Source organism: Pelodiscus sinensis, chromosome 6 (assembly GCF_049634645.1).
Source record: "Pelodiscus sinensis isolate JC-2024 chromosome 6, ASM4963464v1, whole genome shotgun sequence".
Classification (NCBI taxonomy): domain Eukaryota; kingdom Metazoa; phylum Chordata; order Testudines; family Trionychidae; genus Pelodiscus; species Pelodiscus sinensis.
The window spans coordinates 98,160,044-98,173,151 of NC_134716.1; the positions used below are offsets into that span (position 1 = coordinate 98,160,044).

The 13,108-nt window shown below is 40.0% G+C and overlaps 1 protein-coding gene across 1 annotated transcript in view; it reads right to left on the reverse strand.

The window, feature by feature from the left end:
- Window positions 1–13,108, reverse strand: part of NDUFS4 (NADH:ubiquinone oxidoreductase subunit S4) — a 68,387-nt gene that overhangs the window by 8,681 nt on the left and 46,598 nt on the right. Inside the window, exon 3 of the mRNA XM_006139537.4 lies at window positions 574–746. Coding sequence (XP_006139599.1) covers window positions 574–746 — 173 coding nt within the window. The remainder of the gene's footprint in view (window positions 1–573; window positions 747–13,108) is intronic.

Here is a 13,108-nt window from a genome sequence, read left to right on the forward strand (position 1 = left end):
ACAGGTAATACCGTACTGTACTGTTGCAATTTTTATTTAATCAAATCAACAAAACGTCTCAACGCATACAAAACTCAGGAATATTCCATAATTTTGAAAAGTAGAGAATGTGATATAAATAGAAAAACTTTTAAAGCCTGTTTATGAAGTAGGTATTTATTTCAAGTTTTGTCTAATTAAAATGGGCTATTCTGAGGTGATTTACGAGTAGATGTAGTTCATGACTGTCAACTATAGTGAGGCTGCAACGTTCTACTGTATTGTACGTGCAAACAATCTGAGCATTTTGGGTCATACACTTAAACTGAGTAAAGAAGGAAATAAAAATTTGCATTGTTCTAGCCTGGAACAATGCAATCTACATTTGCTTCTAAACCTATTTATGTTAACACAGGGAGTAGCATACATACTGTTATGTTTACAATTTCGCCATGATCACAGTGACCCATCAACCATTTTTAATAATTACTGCTAAATACACACGGATTTTCATAAAGGAAGGGCATCTAAAAGCCCATTCTCTGTGCAGGTGTGAGAGGAGAAATAATTTCAAAATTAATAACTCAGACTTACGTAGATGCCCAGCCCATTAAAGGGTTTTCCCAGCGCTCCCTGGTATCAAATTCTAGCTTCCATTGCTTTGTGTTGTTAACACCGGCCTGCATGGCATTACGTGCTGGGACAAAAATTTGAACTTTTCTTGTTTTTGTGTGCTCTTCTGGAACACCAGTTATAGAAGTGATATCCTAGAGAAAGAGAAAAAAATATACATCTTTTTTAAAACGACTCTATGAACAAAGCTAATTGTCAATGCTCACTACTTCAATACTTTTTTTCCCCATGTTTTAGAAGTAATGCTCCTCTACCCTTTTATAATGAAATATCCAAGAAGATGTACTCTATACTTTTATTCTTCCTCAAACAGCAGGCTCTTTGGCTATGTCTAGATTACATCCCTCTTTTGAAAGAGGGATGTAAATTAGACATATCAAAATTGCAAGTGAAGCCAGGATTTGAATTTCCCATGTTTCATTTGCATAATTGCATCATGGTATTTTTTTTAAAAAAAAAGCTATTTCGAAAGTGAAACCATGGTCTAGACATGGTTCTTTCGAAAAGGAAAGTCTTTTTCGAAAGACCCTGTACTCAAAAAATGAGGTTTACAGGATCTTTCGAAAAAGGATTTTCTTTTAGAAAGAACCGCATCTAGACTGCAGTTTCACTTTTGAAATAGCATTTTTTGACCATGATATGATTATGCAAATGAAGCATGGGAAATTCAAATCCTGGCTTCATTTGCAATTTTGATATGTCTAATTTACATCCCTCTTTCGAAAGAGGGATGTAGTTTAGATGTATCCTTTTTGACGAATTTATGACATTGAGTCATTTCACTTAAACATACATTCTCACCTTTTTTACTGGGAAATTTCTCATGCGGCTCATGCAATGTTTGTTGGCTTGATGCTTTGAGATTATATTTATTTTATTTTTTTAACAAGGGGAAAGGTCATCAAGAACCTTCTAATCTAAAAAACAAATCTGTTTACAAGTTTCAAAGGATGAGGAGAATGCTGTAGCTAATTATGCTATTGTCTTGTGAGCAGATGCAACTGTACTCAGCAGTAAAGCACTAGGTAAAGAAAGACCATGAATACATACAAAGTTTAATAAGAAAGAAAAATAAAATAGACAAAAAAAAATATCAAGGAGTCTATTCATGAGACACCGGAGAGAGTAATTTTTCTGGATAGAACTGAAATGAACACTTTTAAAAAACTACACAGCAATTACATATAACTAGCGTGTCAATTCATCCTAGCACAGTGACACCTGCTGAAGAGAATAAAGTGGATCATCGGATTCTTCATTCAAAGCTGCTGAAAGAAGCCAGCTAACAACTCATGACTTCAGATACTTTTATGTTTCATGCCAATGAGAGTTCTTGGGCTCTCTCTTTGTCTCTTCCAAAGAACAAATGCTCATCTGGTGAAGGCCCAGAAATGTGAACTTCAGCCATATTGAACTAATCTTTCCAGTGGTGACAGGACTTGAATTGAGGAGGCAAACAAGTCATTTGGGTTTAAGACTTCAGCTACTAACTTCACAGAATTCCAGTCTGTGGCGAACTTAAAAGCTTTTGATGCTGTCACCAGATTGTCCCTAGAAATGAGGAATTTCATTTTTTGTTTCACATCACATACTAACCTTGGAGAGATCAATCTGTTAGAATTAAACCAGGGAGTGAGAGTGAAAAGCGAAAAGCTTGTTCTGCACTTATAAGTAGAAACAAACAAAAAGAGAAAAACACAGGAAGTTTCCAACTTGTAAAATCGAAGCTCAGACTATACACCTAAAGTAAACTGTCAAAATATTTTAACAACTAAATCAAAGTTTTCCTTAAGCCCAACTAATGTTTATCAGTCTAGTCATGATATGAAAAAAACCGAACCACTACCAATTACTCAAATGTTGCAACATGTACACATAACATACTATGACAGACAGGCATTTCTGATTCTGTTAAAATCTCAAACCACAATTTAAAAAGAAATACTTTAAAGTTTTTATTTGAGTTGGCAACAAATTTTATGCTTACCCCAATTTTTTCATCTGCAGTAAAAATTAGGTGTGGCTTTACTGTTATAGCTTGTCTGTTTATAGAAATGAAGTAGTAAACCATTCTCTTTTTTTATATAAACATGCATAGTGCAAGTATGTGTGGGCGACAGAAACTGAACACTGTGGTTGATGAAATAATTCTGTGGTGTGTAAAGACTTTACATGAAATGTGCTTTTAATGTTATTAAAATTTCCATTTCCACAACTGTACTTTATTTTGACACTCACAAATTGGGAGAAAGTTTTTTTTTCCATTCAGAGAGATGTCTGTATTTTGATAGTTAAACAGTTCTTGTATCTACCATATATATATGGCTTATCGAGTTTTCAAGTGCTTTTGGATCTTTCAGGATAAAAAGGTGTTTACATTAAATGAGATTACAAGAAACTTAAGGGCACTTTTTAAATTCTCTTTTGATATTAGTAAACTCCTCCCCAGAGCCTTAAACTCTACACCAAAGAGAACATATTGCATAAAAATGTAATAATTTTAATACTAGTGCAACTTCACTATGATTTTAAAATTGCACCACGCTGTCCTCAGAACAGGGATAATTGTATTTGTAAATTTATTGTAAAAATGTCCAGTCTAGTTTGTCTGAAATAAAAAAATAAATAATACTTTTTGGGCATGTAACTGGCTTCAATCAAATTAACCTTATTAAGCAGCATGAGATTCATCCTATGAAGATCTTTTCAAAATACAAATAAAAATTGTTTTTAGACATTAAAATAGCAATAGATGTTGCTAGTTCTCCATACTTTTGATTCATTATAACTAAAGTTTCCATGCCTTCTGGGAATCTAGCAATTGTTTATTGATATCTTCTCCAGTTTAAAGTTGGCAATTGAACAGACAGTTGTTAGGACAATGAGTTTCTCGATTTTGAAGCCCAAGTCGTCTTGACACAGAATCACTGTTTTTGCTTGCAGTAGACATGTAAGGTACTGTAGCATAGCTGAGCTGTTGCCAAAGATATGGAATAAAAAGGCTTGGCATCTATCACATACTTGACACCTAAAGAGCACAGAAGCTCTAAAATTCCTATTCCCCGTAGGCGCACTCTTAGTCTAGACAAACTGATTTCTCACACTTTTAAAATGCATTACAACACTCTATTGTGATCATTTCATCCACACAGCTCCAGCTAGTGACAGAAGAACCTGTCCTTTAAGCGACATTTCAATGGGCTAAAGCTCCCGCTCCAAGATTCCATTAAAACAATATAATACTTGAAAAGAACTATGCTGCACTAAGTTGAACTTTCTCTGTGTCTTCGGTGCTTTGTTCTGAGTTCAAGTTCTCATTGAAATTACCTGTGAACAAACTCTCCAAAACAAAGATGTTTTTGACAGCTATTTTCAATTTGCTCTTATTCTTTTTAATATTGTGCTTTTTACAATTTTTTGCTTTAGTATTTGTACACATTGTTTGGGTTCTTAAAGAATAAAATGCTAAATGTATCAAATATTAAAAGTGGAAAAACTGGGAAATTTGAGATTAAAGAGATCAACAGACAGGTCAATGCTTAAATTTAAGTAGTCTGGCTATGTTGGCAAAACTGGATCAGATTTTAATTGACGTTAATTATATTACCGGACAAAAGCAAACTAGGACTTTGCACTGTATGATGTAGATACAATATTTTTGTAAAGAAAATCTCTCTAAAAAGCTTATTTTGATAGCATATTGCAGATCATAAAAATGTGTCTATTTTTAACCTCTTTCAAAAATCCTTAACATTTATTAAGTCAGACTTTTTTTCCTTCATTTTTATTATTTAGAAAGATTGAAAATCCAGGCTGTTGGACACTTGTATCATTTTCTACTGAGGAGCTTCGGAACTCAGAGGGGGGAAAAACCAGAATTCATCATGAAGGTGATCTACTTCATTTCTGAGGGGGCTGTTAAAAGTACTCCATTATAGCAAACTCCAAAAGGTGACAATCTAGAAAAAAGTCAAACTAATAAGGCTAAGGAGGAGAGAAACATTTTAACATAATATTAACATTTATGGAAGTTAGCGTTTTTGCTCATATGAATCAGATGTGCACAAGTTTCATCTTTCCATTATGAAAACTCTCATACGTAGATGAAAAATTATGTAAAATGCTGCCATCAAATATCTACTGTTTAACTTTCCCCCCTTTTTTTTAAATAAAGGAAGCAGAGAACAAGTAATGGGAAGTTGATGTCAAAATGTAGAAAAACCTCCCAGTAAGCTTCTAGCAGCCACCCAGGATTTGGAGTCTTGCTAGCCGTTCTCTTTTCAATACCAGAATTTCACACATTTCAATGACCATTATGACTTCAAAGAATCAAATTTTCATCATTGTCCGTCATCTGCCGGTTGATTTGTATAAAGGAGCTCTTCTGCATGCACTCCAGACAAAAGGCTCCTTACTTTCGTGGCTATATATCAAGTTTAAAAGTTCTGTTTGTGACAGTTGTCTGTGGTAAATTAGGGTAATACTGAAGGAGTGCAGCTGCTGTGCAGGACCCTCCTTTTTGGCATCATTTCACTTAAATAAAAACTGAATAATTAGCTTCTGCCAGTATTAAACCACAGAAATGCCACTGGCCTTAGTAATTACTTCCGGTTGCCCCACCTACTTAACCTCCACAGTTTACACTTATTATAAAACAGGAATAAATAGACACTTTCTGCACTTCACAGGAGTTTAAGAGAGTTTGCTCTCTCTCTCTCCTCCCCCCTCCCCAATTCCCACATGCTTTAACAGGTCAGTAATAAATTACATCAGGTTTTGCTATAAAAATCACAGTTTCCACTGCAATACATTTTCTAAGTTTAAATCAAAGCACAGTGAGCCCTTTATGAGTTAACACATGAAAACAGACCATTAGGCATTTTTAATCATATCTGTTATGTAGCTGCGGTAAATAAACATTTTTATTCACTGTGCTTAAATTGTTTGGGTTCTAATAAAGGTGAGAACATGTACATTTCTGCAATTCATTCTGGTTAGGGCCCTACCACATGCATGATCCATTTTGGTCAATTTCAAGGTCATACGATTTTAAAAATAATACATGTAATTATTTCAGCTATTTAAATCTGAAATTGCATGGAGGTGTAACTGTAGGGGGTCTTGGCCTAAAAAGGAGTTGTGAGAGGGTTGCAGGGTTATTTTAGCAGGTGGTTGCGATCAGAGTTCCCTCTAATGTGCGTGTTTGCACAGGCATGCACCAAAAATTTGACTCCCACACACCTTCTTAGCAGAGATGCGTAGAAGCTGCTCAGCTGCTCCAGGGCTGGACCAGGTGGCAGGTAACTGCCCTGCCCAAAAAGCAGCTGCCATGTGACTTTGGTCCTAGCTTCAGCTTTTCCTCAGGGCTGGAGCTGTGGCCAGGGTGGGCCTAGGGGTGGTGACTGGAGCTGGGGTCATCCACAGTGCTATTGTTAGTACTACGGGCCCGGCCCTAGAAGCCAGAAGCGCTTCTGGGGCCAGGACCTCAGTACTAAAAATAGCACCACAGGCAGCCCTGGCTCCAGTCGCAGAACATGGGGCAGCTACCCACCACGTGGTCCCGCCCCCGGGAGCAGCTGGTGCCAGGGCTGTGTGGGATCTTCTGGGACACTGACCACGGTACTAAAAATAGCATTATGGCATCAGCTCCACCTCCAGCACACAAAGTAGCCACCCACTACGTCAAAGTTAGAAGGGGAGGGAAGGGGCAGGGAGAGAACTAAGGAAAAGGTGGAGATGAGGGGAGGAAGGTGTTTGTGCTGAGGGGGAGGAAGCTAGTGCAGGAGAAGAAAGGGGGAAGGCACCAATGGCAGGCTGGAGGAGTGAGAAATGCCAGGGAGCCAAGAGGTGACAATGAGGGGAAGGGGCAGAGGGGAAATGAAAGTGTCAGTGGGGTTGAGAGAAGGGAGGGGAGAGGATGATGTTGAGAGAGGAAAGGGGAAGGGCTGAGGAGAGGGGCAATGGGGGCAAGAGGAAGGAAGAGGAGAGGGCATTGAGAGAAGAGTGGTTGAAAGGAGAGGTGGGCATGAGGAAGGCAGGGGATGAAGCAAGTAATGTGCCAGGATGCAGGAGGTGTGAGGAGAAGTGGGGCAGAGGGTGGTGAGGGGGTAGGCACCAGGAAGAAAAGGGAAAGGGGGACAGGTGTTGGGAGGGCACGGGCAGTGAGGGAAGGGGGAGACACCAGGAGAGTGCAGGGGGTAAGGGAAGGTTCAGGTGCCAGAGAGAGGGATTGTGAAGCAGAAGGGCAGACAAAGGGAGGAGAGTGGAGAGGAGGGATGGGCACCAGAGGGCAGAGGAGAGAGGCAGGACAGGTAGGTAGAGGAAGGTATTAGGAGAGAGGATGGGAAGGGGTAGCTACAGATGATCAGAGTGGGGGGTTAGAGGAGAGGTGGACACAGGGGAGAAGGGTGGGTGTAAGGGTCAGAGAGGATGGGGAGGGTGGGCAGGTCCGAGGAGGGCTGAGGGGAGTAAGAAGGACAGGAGCCAGGACAACAGAGGAGGGATGGGGGGCAGCAGCAGGCACCAGGGGAGCAGATGGGGCGAGGGAAGACATAGCAACAGAGAGGGGGAAAAAAGGAGAGGTAGGTGCCAAGCAGCAGAAGGGTAATGAAATGTGTGTGGGCTCCAGGACACAGAGGGTATTGGGGAGGTGGCTAGCCCCCAGCACAATTCCATCTGCTCCAGGTCCCTTCCACTGCCAGAAGTCAGGCGGCAGGGACCCTAGGCCAAGAGTAGCTCTCAACCCTGCCGCGTCCGCCTGAAGCCCCTCCCTTCCATTCCAGGTCAGCCCAGGGCCACTTTCAAAATTTGTGAAGTGGCCCCTCTTCAAAAATGATTGCCCACCACTGTCTATGACATGTTTTTTTCATATTCATGAACTTGGCAAGGCTCTAATTATGCTCTTTTTGAAACAAATGTAAGAATCAATGAGAGACACAAGTGGAAAGATGGAGTAGAATGAGCTGAATATGGACAGAAAACATTTATCTAATAGATATTGACATATTGGGGTAGAGAGAAACATCTTTGCTCTTAGGAAATTCTATATTACTCTGAACACAGCATTAAGGCACAGAAAATATTTTTGCATTACTATATAATTCTCTGGATGTGTGTTACCCATAATGTGTTTCTCCATCTAAATATTCATACCAGGATGATTTTACTATTATTTTTAAAAGGACAAAGCACAATAGCAGAAAAATTAAAGATTATACCTTCACTAGTTTCTTATTTCAAGTTCTGATGAACCTCAAAAGGTATGTCTACACTTGTACCCTCTTTTGAGAGAGGGATGCAAATGAAGACATTCAAAACTGCAAATGAAGCTAGGATTTAAATATCCTGCACTTCATTTGCATATTCGTGTTATGGTGCTATTTCAAAATAACAGACGCTGTTAAGATGTGGTTATTTCGAGAGAAAACCCTTCTCCTGAAATAACCCTTATTCCTCATTGTATCGAGTATCCGATTAGTTGATAAGAGGTTCCGCTGTGGTTCTGCAGTTTAAACGTAGTAGGAACTGGATGCACAGGCAGCCTGGCTCCTACTACATTTAAACTGCAGAGCCATAGAGAGGGTAGGTTGCAGGTCTGGCACGAGTTTAAGTCAAGTTCCGGTTTGCACCAGGACCCAGACCTACCCTCGGTACAGCTATGCCTTTTAGATATAATAAGAGCTGCCCAGCTCTTACTACATTTAAAAGGCAAAGGCACAGTGGTCAGGACTCCGGCACAAGCAGTCCCAGCTCGGGCTGCATCCCTGACCACTGTGTATCTGACTTCCCTGCCCCCTCTCTCCACACAATGGTGCTTAGAGGAACTGGCTTTTAAGCTGGCTCCTTCTTCCTCCCCTCCCTTGGTGCCTCTGAAATGGAAGTAGCAAGGATGGGGGAAGCGAGTAGTCCATTCAACTACCCGATAGGCCTAGGCTTGTTGGGTAGTTGACTAACCTATTACTCTTTTACATCCCTGCTAAAAAGTGTAACGGGTTCACTCTATTGCTTGATAGAATAATTGTGTCTTGGAAATAAAAAAAATAAAGTATCTGTTAATGAAAGTATTAAGTTCCACATACTTCCATTTGAGGTATAAAGAGATCTCATGCTCAAATATATTTTTGCCAGGGATCACAATGTGGCAATAATAAAGCAAATAAAATGAAATTTTTATAGGAAAATATAATCATTTTTAATTTCTATAATTCTACTTTTCAGTTTTGTTAAAAGTGGCCTGAGAAAATGAAATTATAAAGAAAAGGTGCATGAGCCTAATTCCTGGAAGAAGTTAGGAATGTTTCTAGTAGAGATGCTAAGGACTAGACGACTATCCAATAAGCAAATGCTTAAAAGTCAGTCAGATGACCAGTCGACTAGTCGATTTCCCCCCTTCCCCACTGTCTCTATATGATAGAGGTAGCAAGGGGGGAGGGGGAAGAGAAGTACTTCAAAGTTGCAGCGCCACACAGCTGTGCCCAGGATCTACACAGTTGAGCCCAGTGGGGCTCTTGTACATTTTAAAGGAGGAATGCAGAAGTGGAAATTCCATCGACTACTCGACTAGTCAATTAACCGTTACTTAACATCCTTAGTTTTTACCTGAGTGGAAAGCAGAGAATCACTGTGAAACTATATGTGCGTGGGGGGGGGGGGGGGGGGGGGGAACGACCCAGAAGACTAGTTATGTATTCTGTAAGAGATAACCCAAACTTGCTCCCACTGAAGTCAACTGGAGTTTTGCCATTGGGCCTTAAGTGTAATTAGAATTTATTCTCTAGTTTAGAACAACACAACAGCATGTTTAAAGAGGTGGGTAGAGGGAGAAATCACACTATAAGATGTGCTATAAGGTATTCTAAACTATTTTTTTCAGAGCATAATATTAAGAATAGATCGAACAGTCTTCCTAGAAGTGTCATCTAGGAAAGACGTATTTATTCTGCCAATAGACACTAGGGATGTTAAAATCCACTTATTCAGGTAAAGTAACCAGTTACACATTTATGTGTGAAGGGCAGGCATCTCCACAGAAGCCAGCATGCATGAGAAGCCAGCTTAAAAGCCGGCTCCCTACATGTCCTGGCTCCTGCCTGATCCCCCAGCACTACTCCCTCTATATCAGAGCAGTAGCGCAGGGTAGGGCAGGCAGCTCCTTGGGGTGCTGGCTGAAAGGCTGGGATGGGGGTGGGGGGTGTCGGCTGCGTATAACCGTGAAGGTTAGCCTGGGCTCATCGGTTAATCGTGTACACATTTACACTTTCACATCCCTGACACACACACAAGTTTGCTACTAGCTGTATAACACAAATTTTGTGATGTGTGTTTTTCGGACTCTACAACATTTAGATAGTACACACACCCTGTGCAGCATATATAGACAAAAACAAATGTATCACAATGAAATACAAATATTGTAGAGGTTAAGAATTGGAGCAATAGCCAGGTTTCTGAATTTTTAAATAAATAGAAATAGGGATATTGTTTAACAGTATCTGGGGCTTAGACAAAGAAAGGTAACAGTCACATAGCTGACGTGATTTGACACTGCTTCCTATCATTTGAAATCGTTGGCAGCATGCCACTGGTATCTTGCTGCTGCCTGTATTTGTAACTACAAAATTTTTTCTCAGTATCAAAACTGAAAGGTACAGGATAGAAAAGAGCTTAAATTTACTTAATTGCCATCAAGTTATTTGCCATCAAATAGCACGTAGTTATTCAGATTGTATCTCCAAAAGTGGGAATTCTTTGATCCGGCAACATCTGTTGTCTGGCAGGACCACAGATGTTCCTTGATTACAGAACTCTGATAGCCTAATGGCAGGCGGACAATCCAGGAGGGGTTGGGCTGAAGCAGCAGAACATGGCAAGGGCTGGCAGCAGCCCCCCAGCAGCTCCCAACAGTCTATGGCACTAAGAGCAATGCAGAATCAGGCCGACAAAAGCCTAAGGCAACATGGGGATGGGACCAGAGCGTTGGGCAACTCACGGAAGTGGGGCCAGAGCTGGGAGGCTGCCGCAGGGCAGGAGCTTGCACTCTCACCAGCCTGTGGCAGTGGGACTGGGGCCGGAGGCAGCCCCAGCAACACACATCAGCTGCCGCAGAGCTGGGACTAGAGCCTGAGCACTCCGTAGCCTCTGGCAGTCCGACCAGGGCCAGAGCTAGTTCCTGGCAGCCAGGCAGGCAGTCCAGCTGGGGCAGCAGCAGTGGGGCCCAGCAACCAGCAGGCAAGCCCGGCAGGGGATGAAGGTAGCCCCCCCCATCCCCATCTGCCACCCAGCTGGCAGAGTCAGCAGCTGGGGGATGTGGCAGGCAATCTTCTCGCAAATTCCCTGGTTCAAGACCAATTAGGTTCAGAAGGTCCTGGGTAGGGTAAGAGATGTCCAACCTGTACCTTTTTGGTTTACCATCAAAGTAATGACCCGACCCAATCTGCTTATTCTATGAGATTTAACAGAAGTACAGCAAAAATCATCTGAACAGCAAGAGACCAGGAAGGAGCAGTCATACACATCATTGCTCTGTTCCTCTAGATTGACTCTTCAACTCTGAATACTCTACTGATTAACAAAGCTATGACAATTGAGGCTGAGAGTTTTAGAAAAATATTAATCTTACACTTCTGATTGTTTGTGCTGCACATCCATCAGATTTCATGGACAAAACAGATTGTGCTAGTCCAGTACTTAGGAAAGCAACTAGGTGCTACAGAAAGTGGTTATGGCAACTCAGTAAGTGACAGTCTTACCTTAAGTGATAATTCTAACTAGTAAGCCACCAGGACAGTAGCAGACACTACTTAAGGTTGTTGAGTGAAATGGTCACTGAAAGTTCTAATTAAAATGACATTCATATTCATTTTTTCTCACTCACTCACTCACTCACTCACTCACTCACTCACTCACTCACTCACACAGAGAATAGCACTCAAACACCACTCCTGAAAAACAAATTACTAAGATTTCATTCCTCTATCAATGTATCAAGTCACTACTTCATAGGAAATAAATCAGAAGCAAGAAAAATTGAGCAGGTTGTGCTTTATTCTGTTCCTATTTGGACTAGGGATGTTAAAATGCGTTTAATCGCATAAACATGTAACCACTGAAAATGTCTATTTTAGAAATGCAATATTCAGTTACTATATCAGAAAGACATAATTAATGAATTTGATGGTGAATTTGAGTCAGACACAGACATAGTTGCATTATTAACTTTTGGTAATTTACAAGTGAGAAATGTAATGTTACAGTGTATACAACGAATATAAAATACAGATTCCTTACATCTACAGATAATCTAAACAAATTTTTCCCTACAGGATTTATTACCTCTAGAGGTCTACTTTTTAAAAACAAACACTTCAGAAGATACAGAACTATTCCGCATTCCAAAAACCACTTCCATTTGAATACATGCTTACATGAATTAAACCTTATTTATTGAACTGTTTCTAAAGAAACAAACTCTACAGATCCTCATGTGCAAGAACTGTAATATCATACACTTCTTTACAGGCGATACCTGGAAATGTTTTGTGATTAGTGGCAAAATTTTAATCCCCTTTAAGAAACACAGAAACCACATTCAAAATGTTTTGTCAGCCTTTAGTGGAGATCACTTGTAGCATACCCATTCACTGGTTTATCTGACTATCACAGAAAAGGGTAACAATTATTTCCCGCTTCAGTGCAGTGTTTTCTCATGCAAAAGGTAATGCCAAACATTCAGTGTAACTATTTACATTCTGCCATTGATCTTGGAGGCGGAGATAGGTGGCAGGAAATTGTATGATGGCTCTGTGCCTCTGCACTAAGAGATGAGAACATGCATAGATTCTCACAGGTTTTAGGGCCTGAAACCTGTGTTCCTGAAAGGTAAATCATGCTCTTCCCATCCAAGCTCAACAGAATGAGTCAAAGGAAACCACTGAGTGGAAACAGTTTCTTGTTCCTTATGCAAGATTTTCCTGCAGATGAAGCACTGTGACCTGGACTTGGTCTTTTATGTACACTTTATATTTATGACACAAATATCAAATGGGAATGATATTTAAGAGTCAATTAGAGCCCTTCAAAAACTGTTCATTTACTACTCTTAATCACAAAGAGGAGCTCTGCAATATAAAATTTTTGGTCACTTGTCATAGCTCCATATTTCAAGCAACAGTTATATTACATAGATAAGAACACAAACCAATTAAAACAATTCTGAAGTCACAAGTTTTTAATTTCTGAGCTCTAACTCGTGTTAATTATAAGTCTTAAACTAGTAATCATATAGATGGCTAAATTATTTACAATATATTCAAACTGCTGTTTGCATATTAATTATAAAAACAAACAAGTATTTGCAAGATGAAAGCTCTTAATTACAAAATGCATATTTAATTATAAAAACAAACAAGTATTTGCAAGATGAAAGCTCTTAATTACAAAATGTTGCCATATTGAGAATATTTATTGTAAAAACCTGTAGTAAACTGCCAACATCACA